The 20,364-nt window shown below is 39.3% G+C and overlaps 1 protein-coding gene across 3 annotated transcripts in view; it reads left to right on the top strand.

Annotated features, from left to right (window-relative positions):
• LOC122552759 (thyroid adenoma-associated protein homolog) overlaps positions 1-20,005 on the top strand; it is a 381,744-nt gene extending 361,739 nt beyond the window's left edge. For all 3 annotated transcript variants that reach the window (XM_043695687.1, XM_043695686.1, XM_043695688.1), the window contains 2 exons: positions 16,175-16,341; positions 19,306-20,005. In XM_043695687.1, the coding sequence (XP_043551622.1) occupies positions 16,175-16,341; positions 19,306-19,635 (497 nt within the window). In that variant the 3' untranslated portion in view covers positions 19,636-20,005. The remainder of the gene's footprint in view (positions 1-16,174; positions 16,342-19,305) is intronic.
• The last annotated feature ends 359 nt before the right edge of the window (positions 20,006-20,364 follow it).

Raw genomic sequence — 20,364 nt, forward strand, 5'->3', positions numbered from 1 at the left:
GTAGCCAGTGCCCACCCTTCCATTTTCTCTTTTGTTGTGGGCTGGTTTCCTTCTGGAATGAGAGAGAGGCAGGTAATAGTGGAGAGGAAAATGGGTGGCACAGATGTCATTTTTGGTGAAGTTAGAGAGGTGTTCTGAGTGAGTGAGCAGGCACTGCAGATGGCAGACAGGGTTGGTGGTGTTGGGGGTTGGAGTAGGTTGCAGGCAATATTGGCAGTGAGCCTTGGTAGGAGGTGAATGGAATGAGTGTGAGGTTTTGGAGAGATGATGGTGGCATTTACACTCTAGCAGTGGGGAAGATCACTGAGCTTCCTACATTGCTGTGCCTTCCTCCAAAAGACTGTGACTGCACTTACTCAATTGACAATTTCAGAAAGGGTATCATGGTCTGGTGTTGTGGCCTCCTCTGCTGATCCTGGGAGAAATGGACCATCCAACAGGAACTCTAGTTCTCAACCAACAAAGTGGAATGCCAATTTCCCCTTTTATGTCTCCGGAAAATGTCAGAAAGCGGGTAGGACAACTCTTGTGCTTGACAGTGCTTTTTCAAGTGCGCGGCAGCCGTTTAAATATGAATGACTGTTCATTGTGGGATATCCCAGCAGTGGTCAGCTGTTCAATGTGCAGAAAGTGATATGATGAGGCGAGAGTAGTGCCATAGGTGTGAGGTAGGCAGTTAATGAGGTGAGTTTAGTAAGAGACAGTGAGAAAGCTCACTGGGCCCTGTGGAGAGTAACATTACATGAAACGCGATAAAATTGAAAGCCTAAAGCAGTAAAGTTTGGCACATTATTTGCGCCAGAATCCCAAAAACTGTAAAGCGTAGTGTAACTTTGCATTTTGTTAGGAAATACAGTGGAATCTGAGATACTTATCCCTCCACTTTTCCTGCTGTCTCCTGTTGGATTTATTTTAGATCTATAGTACCTCACTTAAGCAAATATTTTTCATGCATATTTACAATGTTCAACCACAAAGCATATCGCAGCTGAGCTCAACTCTGTTCTAACCAAATCTTTGAACAAGTATGTATTTCACCAGGTGTCACTGAACAGCACCCAGGAGCGTAATTTTGAGGCTAATATTTTGCTTTTGGCTAAATTGAGATAGTGAAGCTAATTGCAGTATCCTAGCTGCTGCCCAAGCTAATATCAGCTAATGCAGCCATACTGGAGGTCTATGTTGCATTACCTAGAGCACATGGACTGCAGTTGTTCAAGAAGGCAGCTCACCACCACCCTCTCAAGGGCAACAAGGGATAGACAGTAGATATTGGCTCGCCAGAGATGCTCATGTCCCTTAGGAAAATGTTTAAAATGTGAAACAAATCCTTTGACCCAATAGAAAATAGGAACTTCATTTTTGCTATATTAATGGTGAGTGGGACAGAAGTCTCATATTGCCAAGGCATTTTTCCTGCTCAAAATAAACTGATTAGTACTCTCGTAGCAGATAGAAAATTGTCTTGCAAACAGACTAAACTTTCATGCACAAAATATTACCATCATTTTTAAGCTGTAGTTTGCTAGTAGGCAGCATGGGCCTTCCTCTTTCTAATCTACATCAAAAACTATTGATAATATAAATGTTTTGTTAATAATTTCACACCAAGCCCATTAAGTATTACATAAAAGAGTTCTGAAAGAAGGTGTATAGTTGAAAGGTTCTCTCTTGAGAGTGGGAAAGGAGAGACCATATGTGGCATTTGTGACATTGATTGCAGACCTTAATGTCATTATTTCACATGATGAAAAACCTCATGCAGTTCACCAGAAATGCATCAGCTTTATTCCATTTTTAAAACAGTGCAGTGTTAGACTTATCCTCTTTGATTGCACAATTCTGGTAAATTTTCAAGCTGCATTAATCCATTTTAAGTAACAAACATCTCGGGATAACGGATAACAAGATGCCAGGCATTTTAGAATGTCTTGGAAGTATACATTACTTCAAATTTTAAAAATTGCAGGAAATTAAGGGAATTTCCTGATTAAGCATTTGACTATCTTGAATCGGTCTGCAGAAGAATTTATAACAAATTCTTTACTTCTTTACTGAAATCATGTGTTGGGTTTGATGCCACTTTTATGTGTAAAAGAATGCCTGAAACTTGAATAATAAAGCAGGAGGGTAAAATTATCATATACTGTATTCACCAACAGTGTTTGCATAAAGCCAGGCCCTTCCTTGAATGTGTAGTTTCTTGCATACAGTGACTTAAAATATGAGAAAAACTAGAAGATTGTTAATGTATTTTCCAAGAATGTATTCAGTGATATCTTTAAAATTTGTCTTTATAATGTAATCATCTACATTTCAGTGATTGCGTAGTCAACATGATCAATAAAACTTGATTCCAGTTAGAGTCTGATCATGCAGACTAGGGTATTATTAGCCTTCAATTATACAAAGATACTCCCCCTGTCAGGAATACCATTTCCTTGCCTTTGAAATGTTTCTTTTTGTAATATTCCAATGTTTTCTGTACTGTGTGCTGTTTCACTTTATCCAGGTATTTCAGAAGCCTCACCTTAGTGCAAATGCATATCGCTAAACAAAAATACATCTGCAACTGTATTGAAATAAACATGCCAGGAAGAGATGAGACAGTCTTTGAAAGAGAAAACTTGGTAAAAGATTTGTGGAGATTAGATTGGTGCTGGAAAAGCACAGCAGGTCAGGTAGCATCTGAGGAGCAGGAAAGTCGACGTTTCGGGCAAAAGCCCTTCATCAGGAATGACTGCTGTGCTTATCCAGCAGCAGTCTAATCTTGACTCTAATCTCCAGCATCTGCAGTGCCCACTTCTGCCTAAAAGATTTGTGGAACCTTCCATCAAACTCCACCTTTCTCTGCCAGAAATTACTGGGCTGCTACTCATTTCCATTTATTATTTTAAATTTGCCGTGCCATCTAGGAAGATGTAAATGTGCATGTGTTTAGACTGCCTACAGTATGGAAACAGGCCCTTCAGCCCAACAAGTCCACACTGACCCTCCGAAGAGTAACCCACCCAGACCCATTTCCCCTCTGACTAATGCACCTAACACTATGGGTAATTTAACATGGCCAATTCACCGGACCTGCACATCTTTGGACTGTGGGAGGAAACCAGAGCACCCAGAGGAAACTCACGCAGACACTGGGAGAATGTGCAAACTCCACACAGATAGCCACCCGAGGCTGGAATCAAATCTGGGACTCTGGTGCTGTGAGGCAGCAGTGCTAACCACTGAGCCACCGTGCCGCTCTGTTTGTGACAAAACTTTCAATTCAGTATGTTTGGACAAGTGTGCACAATTCTGAAGTTCAACATTTACTAAATGCTCTCATCACGTTTTGCGTGTATTGTAAGTACGTATCTTTAAGATCTTAATTTGAAACTACAGTGTTTCAAACTGTTAAATGCACATTTGTATATAAGCAGTTATATAAGTACCAATTAATTAAAGAATAAATTGTGATTTATATGTGAGTACTTTGCCCTCATATCAAGTTCATTGGTTTACAGGCATGCTTTATATTCCTTTTGAGTAAATAGAATTTTCCACCAGCAAAACATCTCATTAATAAGACTAAGCTGAAATTCCTGTTTTCATTATTAATATTTTACCTAATGTAAAAATACTTGTCAAAGGAAAAACAATGTGGTTGTAATTGGAACATCTGTCAACAAGAGCTTAATGACATAGGAGAAGAAGTCAGAAATCAGGAGAAGTTAACAAGCTATTTCTGGAGAACAAAACTTGCTTTAAAATGGAGTAAGTGCTGTTCACTCATCAATCCCATGTTGTAACCTACATTGGGTCCTGGCTCAGAAAAAGCTTAATTTAAAATCCTAATCTTTTTTTGAAATCTTTCCACAGCTTTGTATTATCCACATTGATCTCCACCTTGAAACTCCTTGCGAATCTCAGACGTCTCTAGCTTTTTCCCGTTCTGGCTATTGTGGATGGAACAACTTTTATCACTCATCCTTGTCTAAACCCTAAACTCTGGAATCATCTTTCAATTTATTCTTATCCCCTCTCCAGCCTATTCCTCCTTTAGGATATTCCTTAAAGGCTACCTCTTTGACCAAGTTTTTTGCCGCCTGACTTAATATTTGTGTCTGTAATGTGGTGTCAGATTTTGTTTAACAATGCTCCTATGAGATACCGTGAGGTGTTTAGTACATCAAAACACTATATATGAATGTTGGTTAATCTGCGTAGGAACACCAATTATTAATTTACAAGACAGAGATAGATGATGGAAGGGTGTTTCCCTTGGCCAGGTATCTAGAAACAGAGTATCAGATTAAGAGGCTGTTAATGAGGCAGAATTTCTTCACTTAGAGGATGGTGAATCTTTGGAATTGTTTGCCTTATTGACTATATTCAAGACCGAGATCAGTAGATTTCTAGATACTAAAGTTATTGAGGGATAGTACAGGAATATGCTGTTAAAGTATTAGATCAGCCTAGTTGAGTGGTAGTGCAAGCTCAAGGGATCCTGTATTCTTAATGTAAATGAGGAAAGCTGTATGACCAAACTGAAGCATTCTTGCAGTGTCTTCTCTTTGTTGTGGTCCCTTTAACTGAGTAAGAAGACATAAGGATTTTCAATGCCAGCTGTAGTCATAATTATGCCTCCAGCTTTAGCTCTGTGTTTAAGTTGAAAACATTTGCTTCCAAAGTTTAAAGGAGGCGCTAAGCCACATTCAGATAGATAGTTGATTTACTCAGTTAAATGTATAACTGGAATTACTTTTAAATCTAACCACCAGTTTTCAAATTCAAGACTTATTAACAACTGTATTCAGGAGAATTTAAGGAACTGAAACTGTTCGAAGTATGTAAAGCAACTTAGTTACTTGGAACTTTCAGAGAACAATAGCTAAGATCAGCTTAACTGTTGTAAAGTTTCATGAAGATGAACCACAATTGAAAATTCATTGTGAAGCAGTAACTGAGCACATAGTTTTCAATCATTTCCTCAAGCAGCTTGTTTGTAGATTATCAACTGACAAATGTGAACATTTACTCATATTTTATTCAATAGTTTGAATCATTTAAGAAGATACAAAGGAAAGAACTATTTGCCTTAGGCACCTCTCACGACCTCAGAATATCCAAAGCATTTCACAGTCAAATAGGTACTTTTACAGTGTGGTCACTGTTATCATGTAGATAAATGTCAGTCAATTTGCACACAGCAAAGTCTTGCAAAAAAATTAGTATAATATTTGTATAATGCTCTATAGATAATAATTTAGGACTTAATGCTGACTAGGACACACATCTCTTCAAACAGTGGTAGAATATCTTTTACATACACTGAAGAGGACAGACATGGCCTTACTCTTCTCTCAGTTCTGCACTATGGTGTCAATCTAGGTTACATGTTCAAGTCTGAGTGTAAACCTCTGTTGTGCTATTTTACCACTTTTTGAAGATGTGAGAAAACCACTGTGAAGGCATACAAAAGACTCAGTAACTTCACAGTACCCATCTATGTCATAAACTATGCCAGCACTTTTGTTTCCACTACTCTGACCAGAAGCATTTTGTAACCCTTGGCTCAGTATTAGCAAGTGGCCTGAGTCAGAAATTGTGACTTAAAGCCCCACAACAGAACTTGAGCAAATAAACCAAGTTGACCTTTCAGTATATTGCTGATCGATAACTACATTGCCAGAGGTGCCATTTTTAAAAATAAAACACTAAACCATGGTCCTAAATAATTTTTGTTGTTAATGTCTGCATGTTTGATAGTTAGTCAGCTGTGTGAAGGTTTGTGGCACATTTTGTCGAAAATAATCAGTGATTACTGCTGTGAAGTATTTCTTTGGCTCAGTCATTTAAGGCCAGAAAAGACACTATACAAATGCAAGTTCTTTCTTGCTTTGTGTGAAGATTAACATTTTCCATAAAAGATGTAGCCCAGAAACAGTCACTTAATCCAATAAGACCATCTCGCTGTTTACAGTATACATCATTCAAGCCACTTCCCATCTTTCTTCATCTTGGTCAATCAGTATAGTCATCCATACCCTTCGACTTTATTTGGATTCAACCACCCCTTGTATCAGCCATATTGTTTTCTCAATTACTTCTCTTCAGTAGCATGTTACACATTCTCACAATCCTTTAGATCGTTTTATTTTGAATTCCCTATATGATATCTTGGAGCCTGAATCTTACATTTTGTGACAAAGTCAGAGTTCGGTTGTGTTTTTTTTTGGAGGGCTTTCCGATGCGAGATCTAGCTGGTTTTCTTGTCATATTTTACCAAACTTGCCGAATTAATTATCTGCCTCACTCTTATGGTGTCTGTAATGTCTCACTCCAGCTCCATCTTACCATGTGCCATTCCATTCCCACAACAAATCACTAGTCAGCAGATATCCACCGAAAGACCGAAGTCTCTTGCACCAGCGCCATGTTTGAAAGGCCATTGTGCACGTTGACAAATGTTGGCAATCTGGCAACATCATGACGCAACAGTCATAAAACTGCACTGCTCACAGCACATTACAGACTTGACTGACACTTTCTCACTCTCAAAACATCATTCTCTCACCCTTGTAGTTGTTTAACCATCACACCACATATTTTACCAGTCTGTAGCTACATATTGTATGAACAGTCTTGGATTCAGCACCATCCTGTCCCCAGTGCCCACTGTGCACCTACAGCTTGTCATTGTCCAGTAGGGAGCACCACTTACAGCCAAGCAATAGGTCAAATGCAAACAATCAGTGAAAAGTGCCCTTTCCAAAATTAACTGTTTGCTTATCCCTGGTTTTTTTTAGGCATCTGTTTCCCAAATCCCCCCCCCACCACACACACACACACACACACACACACACAGCACCCTTACCAATTATTATATTACAGTGTTTTATAATATAGCCACTATTGCCTAGATACCTTTCTACTTCCTATATCTGCTCTGGTTCATTCCCCATCTCTAGATGCAGTTGTGAATCCTCCTTTGTTGGGTTCTTTCATATTGAGTCAGAAAGAATTCTTATAGACATTGTAGAAACTCCATTCCCATACTCCCCTTTGCCTACCCATTTCTATCCAATAAGTTGTGAGGTAATTGAAATCCCCATCCTCTCCACCACCATCACAGCACATTCTTCCCACCCCCACAACCCTGCACCAAATTTTCTTTCATTTAAATTAGCTGTGCCTTTTTCACAGACAGGGACCTCAAAAAATATAAATATAGCAGGAACATTCAAAAGAGGAATTAGGAAAGCTAAATGAAGCCATGAAATATCTTAGGCAAAAAGGATTAAGGAAAATCTCAAGGCATTTTTGGGCATATTTGAGGAGCAAGAGGATAGCTGTGGAAAGGGTAAGTCCACTCAAGGACAAAGGAGGAAATTTATGCATGGAGCCAGAGGAATTGTACAATGTCCTCAACAAATACTTTGCATTGGTATTCACAAAGGAGAAGGTCATGGTGGAGTCATGGGAGTGGTATGTTGATATTCGAGGGTATGTCAAGGTAAAAAAGGAGGATATGTTGGGTGTTTTAAAAAACATTAAGGTAGGCAAGTCCCTGGGACCTGATAGGATCTATCCCAGAATGCTGTGGAAGGCAAGTGAGGAAATTGCTGGGGCCTTGTATGAAATCCTTATATTCTTTTTAGATTAGATTACATTACATTACAGTGTGGAAACAGGCCCTTCGGCCCAACAAGTCCACACTGACCCGCCGAAGCACAACCCATCCATACCCCTAACCTAACACTACGGGCAATTTAGCATGGCCAATTCACCTGACCTGCACATCTTTGGACTGTGGGAGGAAACCGGAGCACCCGGAGGAAACCCACGCAGACACAGGGAGAATGTGCAAACTCCACACAGTCAGTCGCCTGAGGTGGGAATTGAACCCGGGTCTCAGGCATTGTGAGGCAGCAGTGTTAACCACTGTGCCACCGTGCCACCCACGAGTCAGAGGAGAGGTCCCAGAGGGCTGGAGAAAAGCCATTTTTCCTTTGTTTAAGAAGGGCTGTAAAGATTAGATTAGATTCCCTACAGTGTGATTAGATTAGATTCCCTACAGGCCCAACCAGTCCACACAGACCCTCTGAAGAGTAACCCACCCGGACCCATTTCCCCTCTGACTAACGCACCTAACACAATGAGCAATTTAACATGGCCAATTCACCTGACCTGTACATCTTTGGATTGTGGGAGGAAACCAGAGTACCCGGAGAAAACCCACACAGACAATTGCCCAAGGCTGGAATCGAACCTGGGACCCTAGTGCTATGAGGCAGCAGTGCTAACCACTGAGCCACCATGCCGCCCTTAGATAATCTAAGAAATTACAGGCCAGTGAGTCTTACGACAGTGGTCTGTAAATTATTGGAGAAGAATCTTGCAGACAGGATTTACTCACGTGGAAAAATATGGAGTTATTAACGATCAGCAGCATAGCTTTCTATGGGGAAGGTTGTGTGGGGAAACTTAATTGAGTTTTTTAGGAAGTGAAAGATGATCAATGAGGGCAAGGTGATAGATGTCTATATGGACTTTAGTGAGGCCTTTCGCATGGTCACTCATGGCAACTTGATAGAAAAGGAGAAGTCACATGGGATCCTCAGTGGGATGGTAAGTTGGATACAGAACTGGCTTACCTAAAGAAGACAGAGTGTAGTGATGGATGGGTATTTCTCTGACTGGAGATTTGTAACCAGTGGTGATGTGCAGGGATCAGTGCTGGCTACCCCTGTTGCTTGTAATATGTATAAATGATTTGGAGGCGAATGTAGATGGCCTGTTTAGTATGGTTCCAGATAACACAAAGATTGGGGGAGCTGCGGATAGTGAGGAGGATTGCCAGAATATACAGCAAGATTTAGATACGCTGAAGATTTGGGCAGAGAAATAGCAGATGAAGTTTAATCCAGACAAATGTGAGGTGATGCTTTTTGCAATGCAGGAGGGAAGTATACAGTACAGAGGAGCCTCGATTATCTGAGCAACGTATGCAGAGAGTATTTTGACTAGATAATCGAATGTCGAATAGCACAGTTTAGACAAGCATTGGGATCTTGCAATCTTGTTCGGATATACCGAAATTTGGATAATTGACATTCAGATAATCAAGGTTCCTCTATAAATGGCAGAACATTTAGAGCGTCAACATACAGAGGGACCTACGTGTACAGGTTCCTGAAAGTCGCAACACAAGTGGATAAACTGGTCAAGAACGCATATGGCTTTCTTGCCTTCATCAGTCGGGCATACAGTACAAAAATTGGAAAGTTATGTTGCAGCCCTATAGAACCTCAGTTAGGCCACATTTGGAATATTGTGTACAGTTCTGGTTGCCACCTACCTCAAGATGAGTATGTGGAGAATGTTCTGTTCATGTACAAGTTCCCGAAAGATGTGAAGGCTTTGGAGAGGGTACAGAAACAGTCTACCAGGATGTTGCATGGTTTGGAAGGTATTAATTATGAGGAGTGATTGGACAAACTTGATTTATTTTCACTTGAACATCAGAGGCTGATGGGGCAACCTGATAGAAGTTTGCAACATTATGAGAGGCATCGATAGATTGGACTGTTGAAATTTTTTTCTGAGGGTAGAAATGTCAATTACTTGGGGACATAGGTTTAAAGTAAAAGGGGGTAAGTTTAAAGGAGATGTGAGAGGCTGCTTTTTTACACAGAATGTGCTAAGTACCTGGAATGCACTGCCAGAGGAAGTAGTGCAGGCAGATAGAATAGTAACATTCAAGAGGTATCTTAACAGGTATATAAATCGACAGGGAATAGAGGGAAACAGACCTTGTAGAAGGAAAAGTTTTTTTTAGTTTGGAAAGGCATCATGTGTCGGCACAACCTTGGTTGGACGAAGGGCTTGTTCCTGTGTTATACTGTTCTTTGTTCTTTTTCTAGTTTGAACTTGTTTCCTGGTCCTTTGTCCTGATGTGGTTTTGAAACATATTCTACTTTTTGTTCCTTTCTGTTTACTAACTGTTGTATCTTTCGATCATGTAATTTCAGGGTGAAAAGTCCAAGTTTCTTCCCTTTCTCCTCAATATAGTCCTTTTATTTGAGAGATCAGCCATCTGGTTTCTTTGTTCACTGCCTCTGTGCTTGAATGTCTCCTGGATATTTCAGTAGAGAGATTGGACCTGAAACACAATATACAGTCTAACCAGCTGAAAGTGCAAGTTCAATATAATTTCCTTTAAATTGTGCTCTCTTATGTTACCATTTAGTTTAGTGCTATTTGCCTGGTTGATTACTGCTCCACAATGATTGGTTGATTCTAGTAACCTGAAGATTCCTTTCATGGTGTTGTTTGCTAGTTTGGCACCATTTCATGGAGGGCTTATCCACATTAAGCGTATCTTCATTGTGATTTAGGATGCTGCCTTACTTTGTAGTACACAAGCTGTTTTGTAGGAATTAGCTGTCTTTCTCAGTTTAGATTCCCATACAGGATAAATCATTTTATATTGAATTGGTGATTTTAAGTTATTTATCTAAATTAAAAATTGTAGGTGTTCTAATGTCAAATTCTCACCAGGTACTTCTACCTCAGCGCCATTCCCCTAGCAATTTCCTATTGCTTCCGAACATTTTTCTTTAGCTATTCAAAGTTTTACCCAGAATGCACATCAATTTAAGCTTAGGCTTTTATGTAATAATTTTAATTTTTTTGTAGAAATTAAAGAGCAGCACTTCAGGCTTTTCCACAGTCCACTATGTCACATACTTAGGGTAAACAGAATCAATTAGAGCAGGTTAGGCAGACCTTCCTCTACTAAATTTACAGTGACCGCTACTTACGAGGTTATTATCTCACAGGTATTCATGTAGTGAATGATTATAGTTTCAAGACTAGGAGATAAACATGGCGCCACTATATGTTAGCTTGCAACATATAACAGCTGCAAGCTAGTTAATACAAGGGCAATGCTACTCATTAATCACATTCATTATGTGTAATTATTGGTTTTGCCATGAATGGCAAAGTTTGAGATGGATGGTCTTACATTCCTTTCACTTGAAAACTATTTTAGAAAGGTTTAAAAAGGTATACTTCAGTTAGTGTTTGTGAAAGCCTTTTCAAGTTCTTTATCAAGTATACATATAATATCATTTATTCATTCATTCTAGGATATATCAGTATTACAAAAACAGTAGACATTGTTGTCTCCTCTTATCCAGTTTAATAGTTTCTTCTTTTGAATTTTTAAGTTTCATTGCAGCTAATGTGCATTTAGTTTGAATAAGTGTCACTGATGGATTGACATTCATAAATGTTGTGAGTCCTTAAGAGAATACATATGGACATCAGTGTGGGGTTACTGCAGTTGTTTCATGTGATATTTAATATTTGCACATACTACACACTCCAGACACACACTTTTTTTGAGAACAAAATCATTTAGTGATGGTTCCTGGAGTTTCAGTAGTTTCAGAGATATTCAAATGTGCTGAAATAGAATGAAAGTTCAAATTTAATGCCTTTCCCTGAGGTGAGTTAGCAGATAACACCACCTTGTAGCTTCTCCTTGATTAAGTCAGGGGAAGTAGAAGCCTCACAGACAGCTTAGTCAGTTCCCATAAAGGGCCTCGACCTGCTGATGCTGGCTTTATTCTAGTGACAGGCAGGCATTTAGTACATGGGAAGTATACAAAGCAAACTTTGTCTTGGTTGTTGGTTCCTGGAGAAGTGGGGTTGGAGATCCCTCATTGTCATGCACTCAGTGCCTGGTCGATGAACCTTTCTTCTGATAGCCTTACCCCTCAGTCTGCAACCCCCTCCTTGCAACCTTTGTCCTGACCTGTGGCCCAGGTCCCTTGTTGAATAATGAGTCTCTAATAAGTGCATTACTGGCTGATACCACTGTTTCCCTAATAGCACTGACAGCAGTGGTTAGCTGTTGGCCTCGGTTTGGTTGGCTGTGGGGGAGGGGAATTTCCATTATCAGGGTCCTTGATCCTTGATCCAAGATAAACCACACCATTGGCAACACTAATGGTAGCCTCTTTCCCAATTGGGGACAACACAGACTCTTGCCACCCTCCCCAAGTGGGTGAGTACTGACTTCATTTCTTGACTAAGTTCTGCTAATAGACATTGCAAAGTTACTAATAGTGAAATCCTAAAATGAAGCAAAAATTATCTTGATCCAGTTATAGAGTCATAGAAATGTACAGCATGGAAACAGACCCTTTGGTCCAACCCGTCCATGCTGACCAGATATCCCAACCCAATCTAGTCCCACCTGCCAGCACTGGCCCATAACCCTCCAAACCCTTCCTATTCATATACCCATCCAAATGCCTCTTAAATGTTGCAATTGTACCAGCCTCCACCACTTCGTCTGGCAGCTCATTCCATACGTATACCAGCCTCTGTGTGAAAAAGTTGCCCCTTAGGTCTCTTTTATATCTTTCCCCTCTCACCCTAAACCTATGCTCTCAGTTCTGGACCCCCCGACCCCAGGGAAAAGACTTTGCCTATTTACTCTATCCATGCCCCTCATAATTTTGTAAACCTCTATATGGTCACCCCTCAGCCTCCGACGCTCCAGGGAAAACAGCCCCATCCTGTTCAGCCTCTCCCTATAGGTCAAATCCTCCAACCTTGGCAACATCCTTGTAAATCTTTTCTGAACCCTTTCAAGTTTCACAACGTCTTTCCGATAACTATTCATTAAGTGACTCTTTCAGTTTGTATGGATAGTAGTAGGGCCTGACTGTGTCTCAGTAATCAGTATCATGTCACAAAATACTGAGTAGTGTACGTTAAGTATCTCATTCTGCTGATTAGAACTTTTTATTAACGATTGGTCTTTAGATTCCCCACAGTGTGGAAACAGGCCCTTCGGCCCAACAAGTGCACACCGACCCTCCGAAGAGTAACCCACCCAGTCCCATTTCCCTCTGGCTAATGTACCTAACACCAAGGGCAATTTAGCATGGTCAACTCACCTGACCTGCACATCTTTGGACCGTGGGAGGAAACCCACGCAGACTCGGGGAGAATGTGCAAACTCCACACAGACAGTCCCACGAGGCTGGCTTCGAACTGCATAGCTGTTGAGAGAGAACATTGTTCTGTTTTTGTTAACTGCTGAGTCAAGAAGTCAACTGGAAGAGAACGTAAGCAGATTGCAAATGCAGACATTTTAAGCACTTATAAATTTTATAAGAAAATATCATTTGAGATGAGGCAGCTGGACCAACCAAGTCCAAAATGTCCACAGCCTTTCACTCGTAATTAAACCATGGATTCCTTCTCACCAATTTTAATTATCTTGGAAATGTAACAAAATACTAATTTGTCCTCACATCTTCATTATTTAAAACTTACTACTCCATACCAAGGTAGTCTAAAGTTTTTGTAATATAGATATGTCCCAAAGATTCACCGTTCAAACTTCCCTCGGCATGTATTACAAGGATTTCCTGAAGGACATGTGCAAGGTGCGGATCCAACCAGTGAGATGTATTTGGGGCAAAATGAAGAAATTGTTGTTGGAGATGGAGGGGACCAGATTACATTGCCTTGTCAGTAAATACCTTGAAGGAGACATAGTCTCATTGCTTTAAATTTATCCAATACATTATATTTCCCAGTTCCTTTCAGAGAACTTCCACCCTTAGGCTCAGTATGGATTGGAAGCTTTCTCATATTATGTAAGTGAAGCAGACTTCATAAATCAAGCTGGGACAATAAACTAATGTTGATGTCACACTGCCCAACTTATGCCTGAAAACAAAATGGAAATTCTTCTGATGCGGATTTGCATCAGTAATACATGTGTGTTTCCTCCATTATCTGAGAGGATCTAGGTAACTCTTTCAATCCCATCATTCAGTGACATGTCAAGTCAATATTGCAGCAATAAGATTGAACTTCTCAGGATTCGATACTTTGCTGCATGAGTTGTGCAAAGATCTAGTAAAACAAGAAATCACCATCTCTGTATTTGATTTGTTTGCAAAATAATGTAACCAAAATTCTACTAAAGATCCATTTTTTAAAATATTACATGGAATTATCTTCAGTGCGTGTTTTTCTTTGCCTCACATAGAGTCCATCATTTAATTCTGTTCAATAAAATTTTTGAAATGCTGGTCAAGAGTTGTGCTCATGAAGCATTAGACTTAGTGTACACGTGTTGTATGAACTAGTAGTTCATTTTCTCCCATCTTAACATTTAAATTAAGTTGCCCATTATTGTATTGAGTTTACTAACTGTACTACTACGTGCTTTTAGTTCACAGTGATCATTTATTGTAGAAAGAAGTGTGTTCCACCTACAACAGGGTGTTTTCTTTCTTGACTGTGAAACACAGTGATGCAATGTTATGTGTTTATCTACACAGCTGGTGGGAAAGCCCTCGTACAAGAATTTCAATAAAACCATTTAAAACTCACCCATGTTGTATTCCAGTAAATGCAATATAAACTAGTTTTCAGTTTTTGTTCTCCGTTTTAGGATTTTTTTAAAATTTGCATTGGTTTTAAAAAAAAAAGATAATGGATGAGAAAGGAGAAAAGCCCAGTTTATACTTTGAGATATTTATTGATATTGACAAAAAGGAAAATGTGTGGGTGCATTTTTTCCTCTGCTTATTAAAGAAGAAACAAGTTGATAAGTAACAAATAGTTAAAGGACTAATGGCAGTGCCATTGCCTTATGCTGTGTAAGATAGGAGTAGTGTTTGATGGACTGAAAACAATTGGTTTGTTTTAAACAGCTTATATATCCTTCCTTCTACAACTGTTGCATGCCACATGCTACATGAATATAAGCACTGTCTTGAAAAATGATACTTTCGATTTCCTGTGGTGTTTTCAGGAGCACAACACCTTTAGGGTGACTGTTTATTCCATGAGGAAACATCTGATCTCTGCTCAGTATTTTCTGGTAATACACACAAATCAGGAACACAGCATTTGAAAAAATTGCTGGTGAGAACCTGTATCCCATCATTGAAGTGTTCATACTGTAGTGAAAAGTATACCATAGTATCTAAAAATACCATTTAAAAAAAAAACAAGTATAAATTTAATCAGTTGGGATTTGTCACTACCATTTCCGGCTCATTATTTTGTTAAATATCTTTTATCTCCTTAAGTATAATTCTACTGACCACTAACTCAGAAAAAAACTCATTACTTGGTAAAAGTTATTGAAATACATTGCTTTCCTAGAAGCCTTCACAGGATATAATTGGAGAACTTGCAACTAGAGGGCATAGATTCAGGACAAGAGGTTGACTAGGTCTAAATTGAAGAGAATTTTCTTCAGACGGTTGTGAATATTTGGAATTCTTTATGCCAGAATGCTCTGAATGCTTTGCCATGCTATGTTTAAGCCGAAGATCGATAGATTTTTGGATTCTAAGGGAATCAAGTTTGGATAAGTTTAGTTTTACACATTTCCTTCCTCCCCCACTGGAACAACTGCACTAAGTTCGATGTTGAAATTGAGTTATCAAGATATTGTCTTTCTGCCACTCAAATAATGCAAAACATAAGAACATGTTTCCTGAATTAATTTTATTTTAACAGCAGCTAAATGGAACTCTTGCCATTTGGTGTTATAGTAAAGAAGCTTTTTCTTGGTGTTATATTTCCCTGCTTGTGCTGTCTACTGTGCCAGTTGTTAGAATTTTTCATACAATTTTACAAGTCAATGCATAGCAGTAATGGGGCTTAGGACTGAACATTGAAGATTCAAGTGTATTCTTAATCAAGTACAAATTATGTGACTCTATTTATCTTAGTAGTTTCTTCTGCAACCTTTCTGTCATTGAAATTTTCCAAAAAAAGACACCATTTCAGCGCCAATTTTGTATGTTGGAAGTTGAATTCAGTAAGTCTGGGATTAAGAGTCTAAAAATGACCATGAAACCATTGCTGATTGTCAGAAAACCATCTGTTTCAGTCATGTTCTTTAGCGAAGGAGATCTGCCATCCTTACCTGGTCTGGCCTACATGTGACTTCAAAACCCCAGCAATGTGGTTGACTCTTAACTGGGCAATTAGGGATGGGCAATAAGTACAGACCTGGCCTGTGATATCCACATACCTTAAATAATTTTTAATAATTCATCATTAGATATTTGTAAAGTTTTGCAATTAAATGTATTTTTATAATTTTATTCCTCCTTAACCCATCATGCAGATATTTCATTTTCTGCCATTAATCCATCCCGGGCTATGGATCTTGGCCTTGGTGTGCTGTGTGAACTATTACAGATCTGGAATCAAACTTCCCTTGGAATCGTAACCCTAATAGAATGGATGCTGGGAGAAGATAATATGGAAGGAGATGCAACAAATGACAATGTGGTACGTTTATAAGGAATAAAAGTTTTGTTTAGAAAGCTTGCCAAATGTATAACCCTCTTCTTCCACCACCCATACTTTAACACATGATTTTTGCTTTTCTTTTTGACTACATTCTAAGAAAGGTGCTGACACATCTGTGGTTGAATCAGTGAGCACCAATCACTACCCTCTTTACATAACCAGCTATTTGTTATTTTATAAGTAAAAGGAGATGTGAACACAGGAGCTACTGAGAAAATATTGCGACCAAGTCTAACATTGCTGAAACCCAATATCTGACAATACACTTTTTCATTTGGGGTTGGAGGAGCACCTGTGACACTGAAAGTGGAGGGAGCTATAAGAGAGAGTAGTCAATAAACTCTGGACACAGAGGCAAGGTTACTTGGCTTTGTATCTTACTGACTGGCTTAGATCCACATTGACAAAATATAGTACTCCAAATTATAACACAGAACTGCAAAGAGAAAGGAGGGTCGGGTTTGCAGATGGAAATGTTGGAAGTAAGGGTTACCTGTGACGTCTCCTCAACTATAGGGCCTGATTTAAAATGCCTCAACAGTTTTCTTGTCCAGCCACCATGTAGCTCCATTTAGTAATTGCGGAGCTAGAGAGCAACTAGGAAACAAAATGCAAGTAGATTTGGCATGGTGTAGAGTTGAGGTTGGGAACTAGTTATGAATGTGGGTTGGCAGTATGGTGGAATAACAAAACTTTCAGGGGTTGTTGGGGAAGGATGCTTGAAAATCAGCTTGGCAGAATTGGAGCAGAGAAAGCGTGCAATAAAGGCACTTCGTTCATGGATCTGTGCCTCTCTGTTGGAGGCCATTGATTCAATTTAGTTTCAGATGCCTGTCTATGCTTACCCATGTCTAATTCAATTCATCACTGCTTCCATGACGTATCTGGTAATTGGAATCTCAGTGATGTTAACTAAATTTTCTGCTGCTCCAACCCACAAGCTCCACTTCCATTCTAAATTAGTGTCCACAGTTCACTGCTTTTATGCAGACAAAAGCTAAAGCCCAATATGGGCAAAAATATCTTCTTCAAGCTCTGCTTCCCCATGTTCCAAGAGACTAGCCTGCAGAATTTAGAAATAAAATCATAATTAAAACTTAGGTAGTCACTGATTTTACCCACAGAAGAAGGAATCTCCCAACAAGTTGTGGCTGTGTGGGTAGATTTGGGCAAAGGTGAAGGGGTGGTGGCTCTTTCCCTGGTCCTCTGTGCCCATTACAAACATCCTGCCGTGAGATCACCCCTCATCCAGGATCACTCATCGTTTAGCCTCCCTGCTGCACGTGCACACACCCTCACCCCTTTTTACATGGATGAACAGTTAAAGAGCTGCTATCTGATAAATCAGCAGCTCTAATTGGCCAGACTTTCTCTCCCAGAGGGGCAGAATTCAGGCCTTACCCTTCTAACTGCCAGCTGACTATTAAATGACAACAAAGCAGCTGTTATTCCCATGAGCAGGTCCATCATGAACCTTTTAACCCAGTGTATTCTACTTTTAGCTTGTTTATCTTTTCCCTTTGCTGAAGAGAAACGGGCTTTTTAAAGGTTTTTCATTTTATATCCATTTTATTTTAATCTTCTGCAGTCCATCTTGACACCTAATTTAATCTCACCTGTGCTGTGTGTGCTATAAATATTTGGAAGAAAAGCTTAAGCACAAGTACTAACATTCGACTGACTGTATTTACAAGAATCTCAGAACCATAGAGTCACAGAGATGTACAGACCTTTCAATCCAACTCGACTGCACCAAACAGATATCCTAAACTGTATCTAGTCCCATTTGTCAGCATTTGGCCCATATCTTTCTAAACCCTTTCTGTTCATGTACCGATCCATATGCCTTTTAAATGTTGTATTGTACCACTACTACCACCTCCTCTGGCAGCTGGTTCCATTTGTGTATCACCCTCTGTGTGAAAATGTTGCACCTCGCATCCCTTTCAAATATTTCCCCTCTCACCTTAAAACTATACCTTTTGGTTTTGGTCCCCTCTAACCTGGGAAAGGACCTTGGCTACTCACCCTATTCATACCCCTCATGATATTTTATAAACCTCTATAAGGTCACCCCTTGGCCTCTGATGCTCCAGGGAAAACAGCCCCAGCCTATTCAGCATCTCCGTATAGCTCAACCTTCCAATCCCAGGTGCATCCTTGTAAATCTTTTCTGAACCCTTTCAAGTTTAACAACATTTTTCGTCCAGCAGGAGACCAGAATTGAATGCAGTATTCTGAAAGTGACTTCACCAATGTCCTGTACAGCCACAACATGATGTCCCAACTCCTATACCAGTAGCCTACTATTCATTTGTTTATAAGCTAATAATGGCTACTGAAATTGCCTTCCTTTGCTGTCAAATATAAAGGCATGCTCAACATCTAGACCCACTCACTATTGTGTAAATATTCCCCTAGAGAATGTAGGGACTGCAGAATTATCACTACCCTCTGCTGGTTTAATTCTTGGAATTCAGGCCTGCTGTAAGCATAGCAACATTCTGCATTTGTTTTAAAACTGTACATTGTTGCAGGGTATTTCTAACTGTAGTGGCGGAGTTGATACATTAACAAAACAATACTGCCTGCTCAGTTCCTTTTTATTTGAAAAATATAAACTTTTGTTACACTTTATAAACTAGGAACTAGTACAAGGCTTATCAGAATTGATTTATCATCAGGATCATAAGGATTTATCATCAGCATTTGTTCAGAATCTTGAAACTCCCTACCTAATGCATTGTGCAAATACCTTCGCCCACTGATTTCAGTGGCTCAGGAAAGTGGTTCACCATCACCTTCTCAAGGACAAGGATTGACACTAAATTGCCAGTGATAATGACTATTAACAAATAAAAATGTATTATAGATTTAGTTTTAAATGCCAAATTTTCAGATTATGTTTCCTTTGCTGACTGAATATATTTCCTTTATTTTTAGGAAAATTATGACATGCTTTTTGATAAAGGTGAATTTAACCTTTGGGCAGAAAAGATTATATTTGCCAATTTACTCCAGAAGCATCTTTTAAACCTCATCTCCGAGTCTCACGTGGTTCCAGGCGATGAATCAGGACTCTGCCGGTTAACAACGATGGCTGCCAATCAAGCCCAGCGTGTAGCAGGGCTCTTAAAGGGCCTACCACCTGCACCAGAATTTTCTAGAACAGCAGACTACACAAGGCTAAGCATTCAAAAAGTGAGGCTTTTGAATGTAGCTGAGCTACTGAGCCTGTTTGGATTGGGTGCTGTTATTACAGGACATTTCTGAAGTGAATGATCTGATTATTTGACTTGGCCAGAAACTGAGGAAAAACAGATCAACTGAAGCAAACTCTTGACAAAGAGAGGCTTGTTGGGACTTGAAAAGGCTGTATCCTATAGATGTGTGTGTCTTACCGCAAGAAGATTTTTGTGCCAACAGTAATTACATGACAGCTATTTCCTCATTTCACTGTTGAACACTGGATTGTGTTGGCAACAAAAATGAACTTTTGTTCATGTCTAAGTATGGTAGTGCGCACACCTGTAATTTAGAATTATACATTATAACTAGGACAAGGGAAAAGTATGGATCATTAATCATTCAAGTGTTCTATGTTATATTTTAATCAAATAAATTGAAATGTAATTTTTAATTTATAGGTGTGTTTCTCAATTTTGAAAAGATTTGATAGCCAGATGTAGAAAAACGGCATTGAGGATTTATATCTTTTCTCATCGAAACATCAGACACCTCTAACACATCCTACATCCAAGTCAGAGCCAACCCAAGTTTAAAAAGAAATTATCTTGCAGTGTGATTTATTAACCAGAACTTTCCTTGAAGTAAAAGAACGACAGTTTCATTTTATTTCCCACAAATCCGGAAGTGAGATTCCCACTTCTCAAAATCGCAGATTGAATGCATCTAACTATCAAATTAGCATAATTGCCTATTTGTAAGTCAATCCCAGTTTGAATAATGTTCTGGAAAGTGTATTTAAGTCTGCTTTTATTC

Source organism: Chiloscyllium plagiosum, chromosome 9, assembly GCF_004010195.1.
Source record: "Chiloscyllium plagiosum isolate BGI_BamShark_2017 chromosome 9, ASM401019v2, whole genome shotgun sequence".
In the NCBI taxonomy this organism is placed as follows: Eukaryota; Metazoa; Chordata; class Chondrichthyes; order Orectolobiformes; family Hemiscylliidae; genus Chiloscyllium; species Chiloscyllium plagiosum.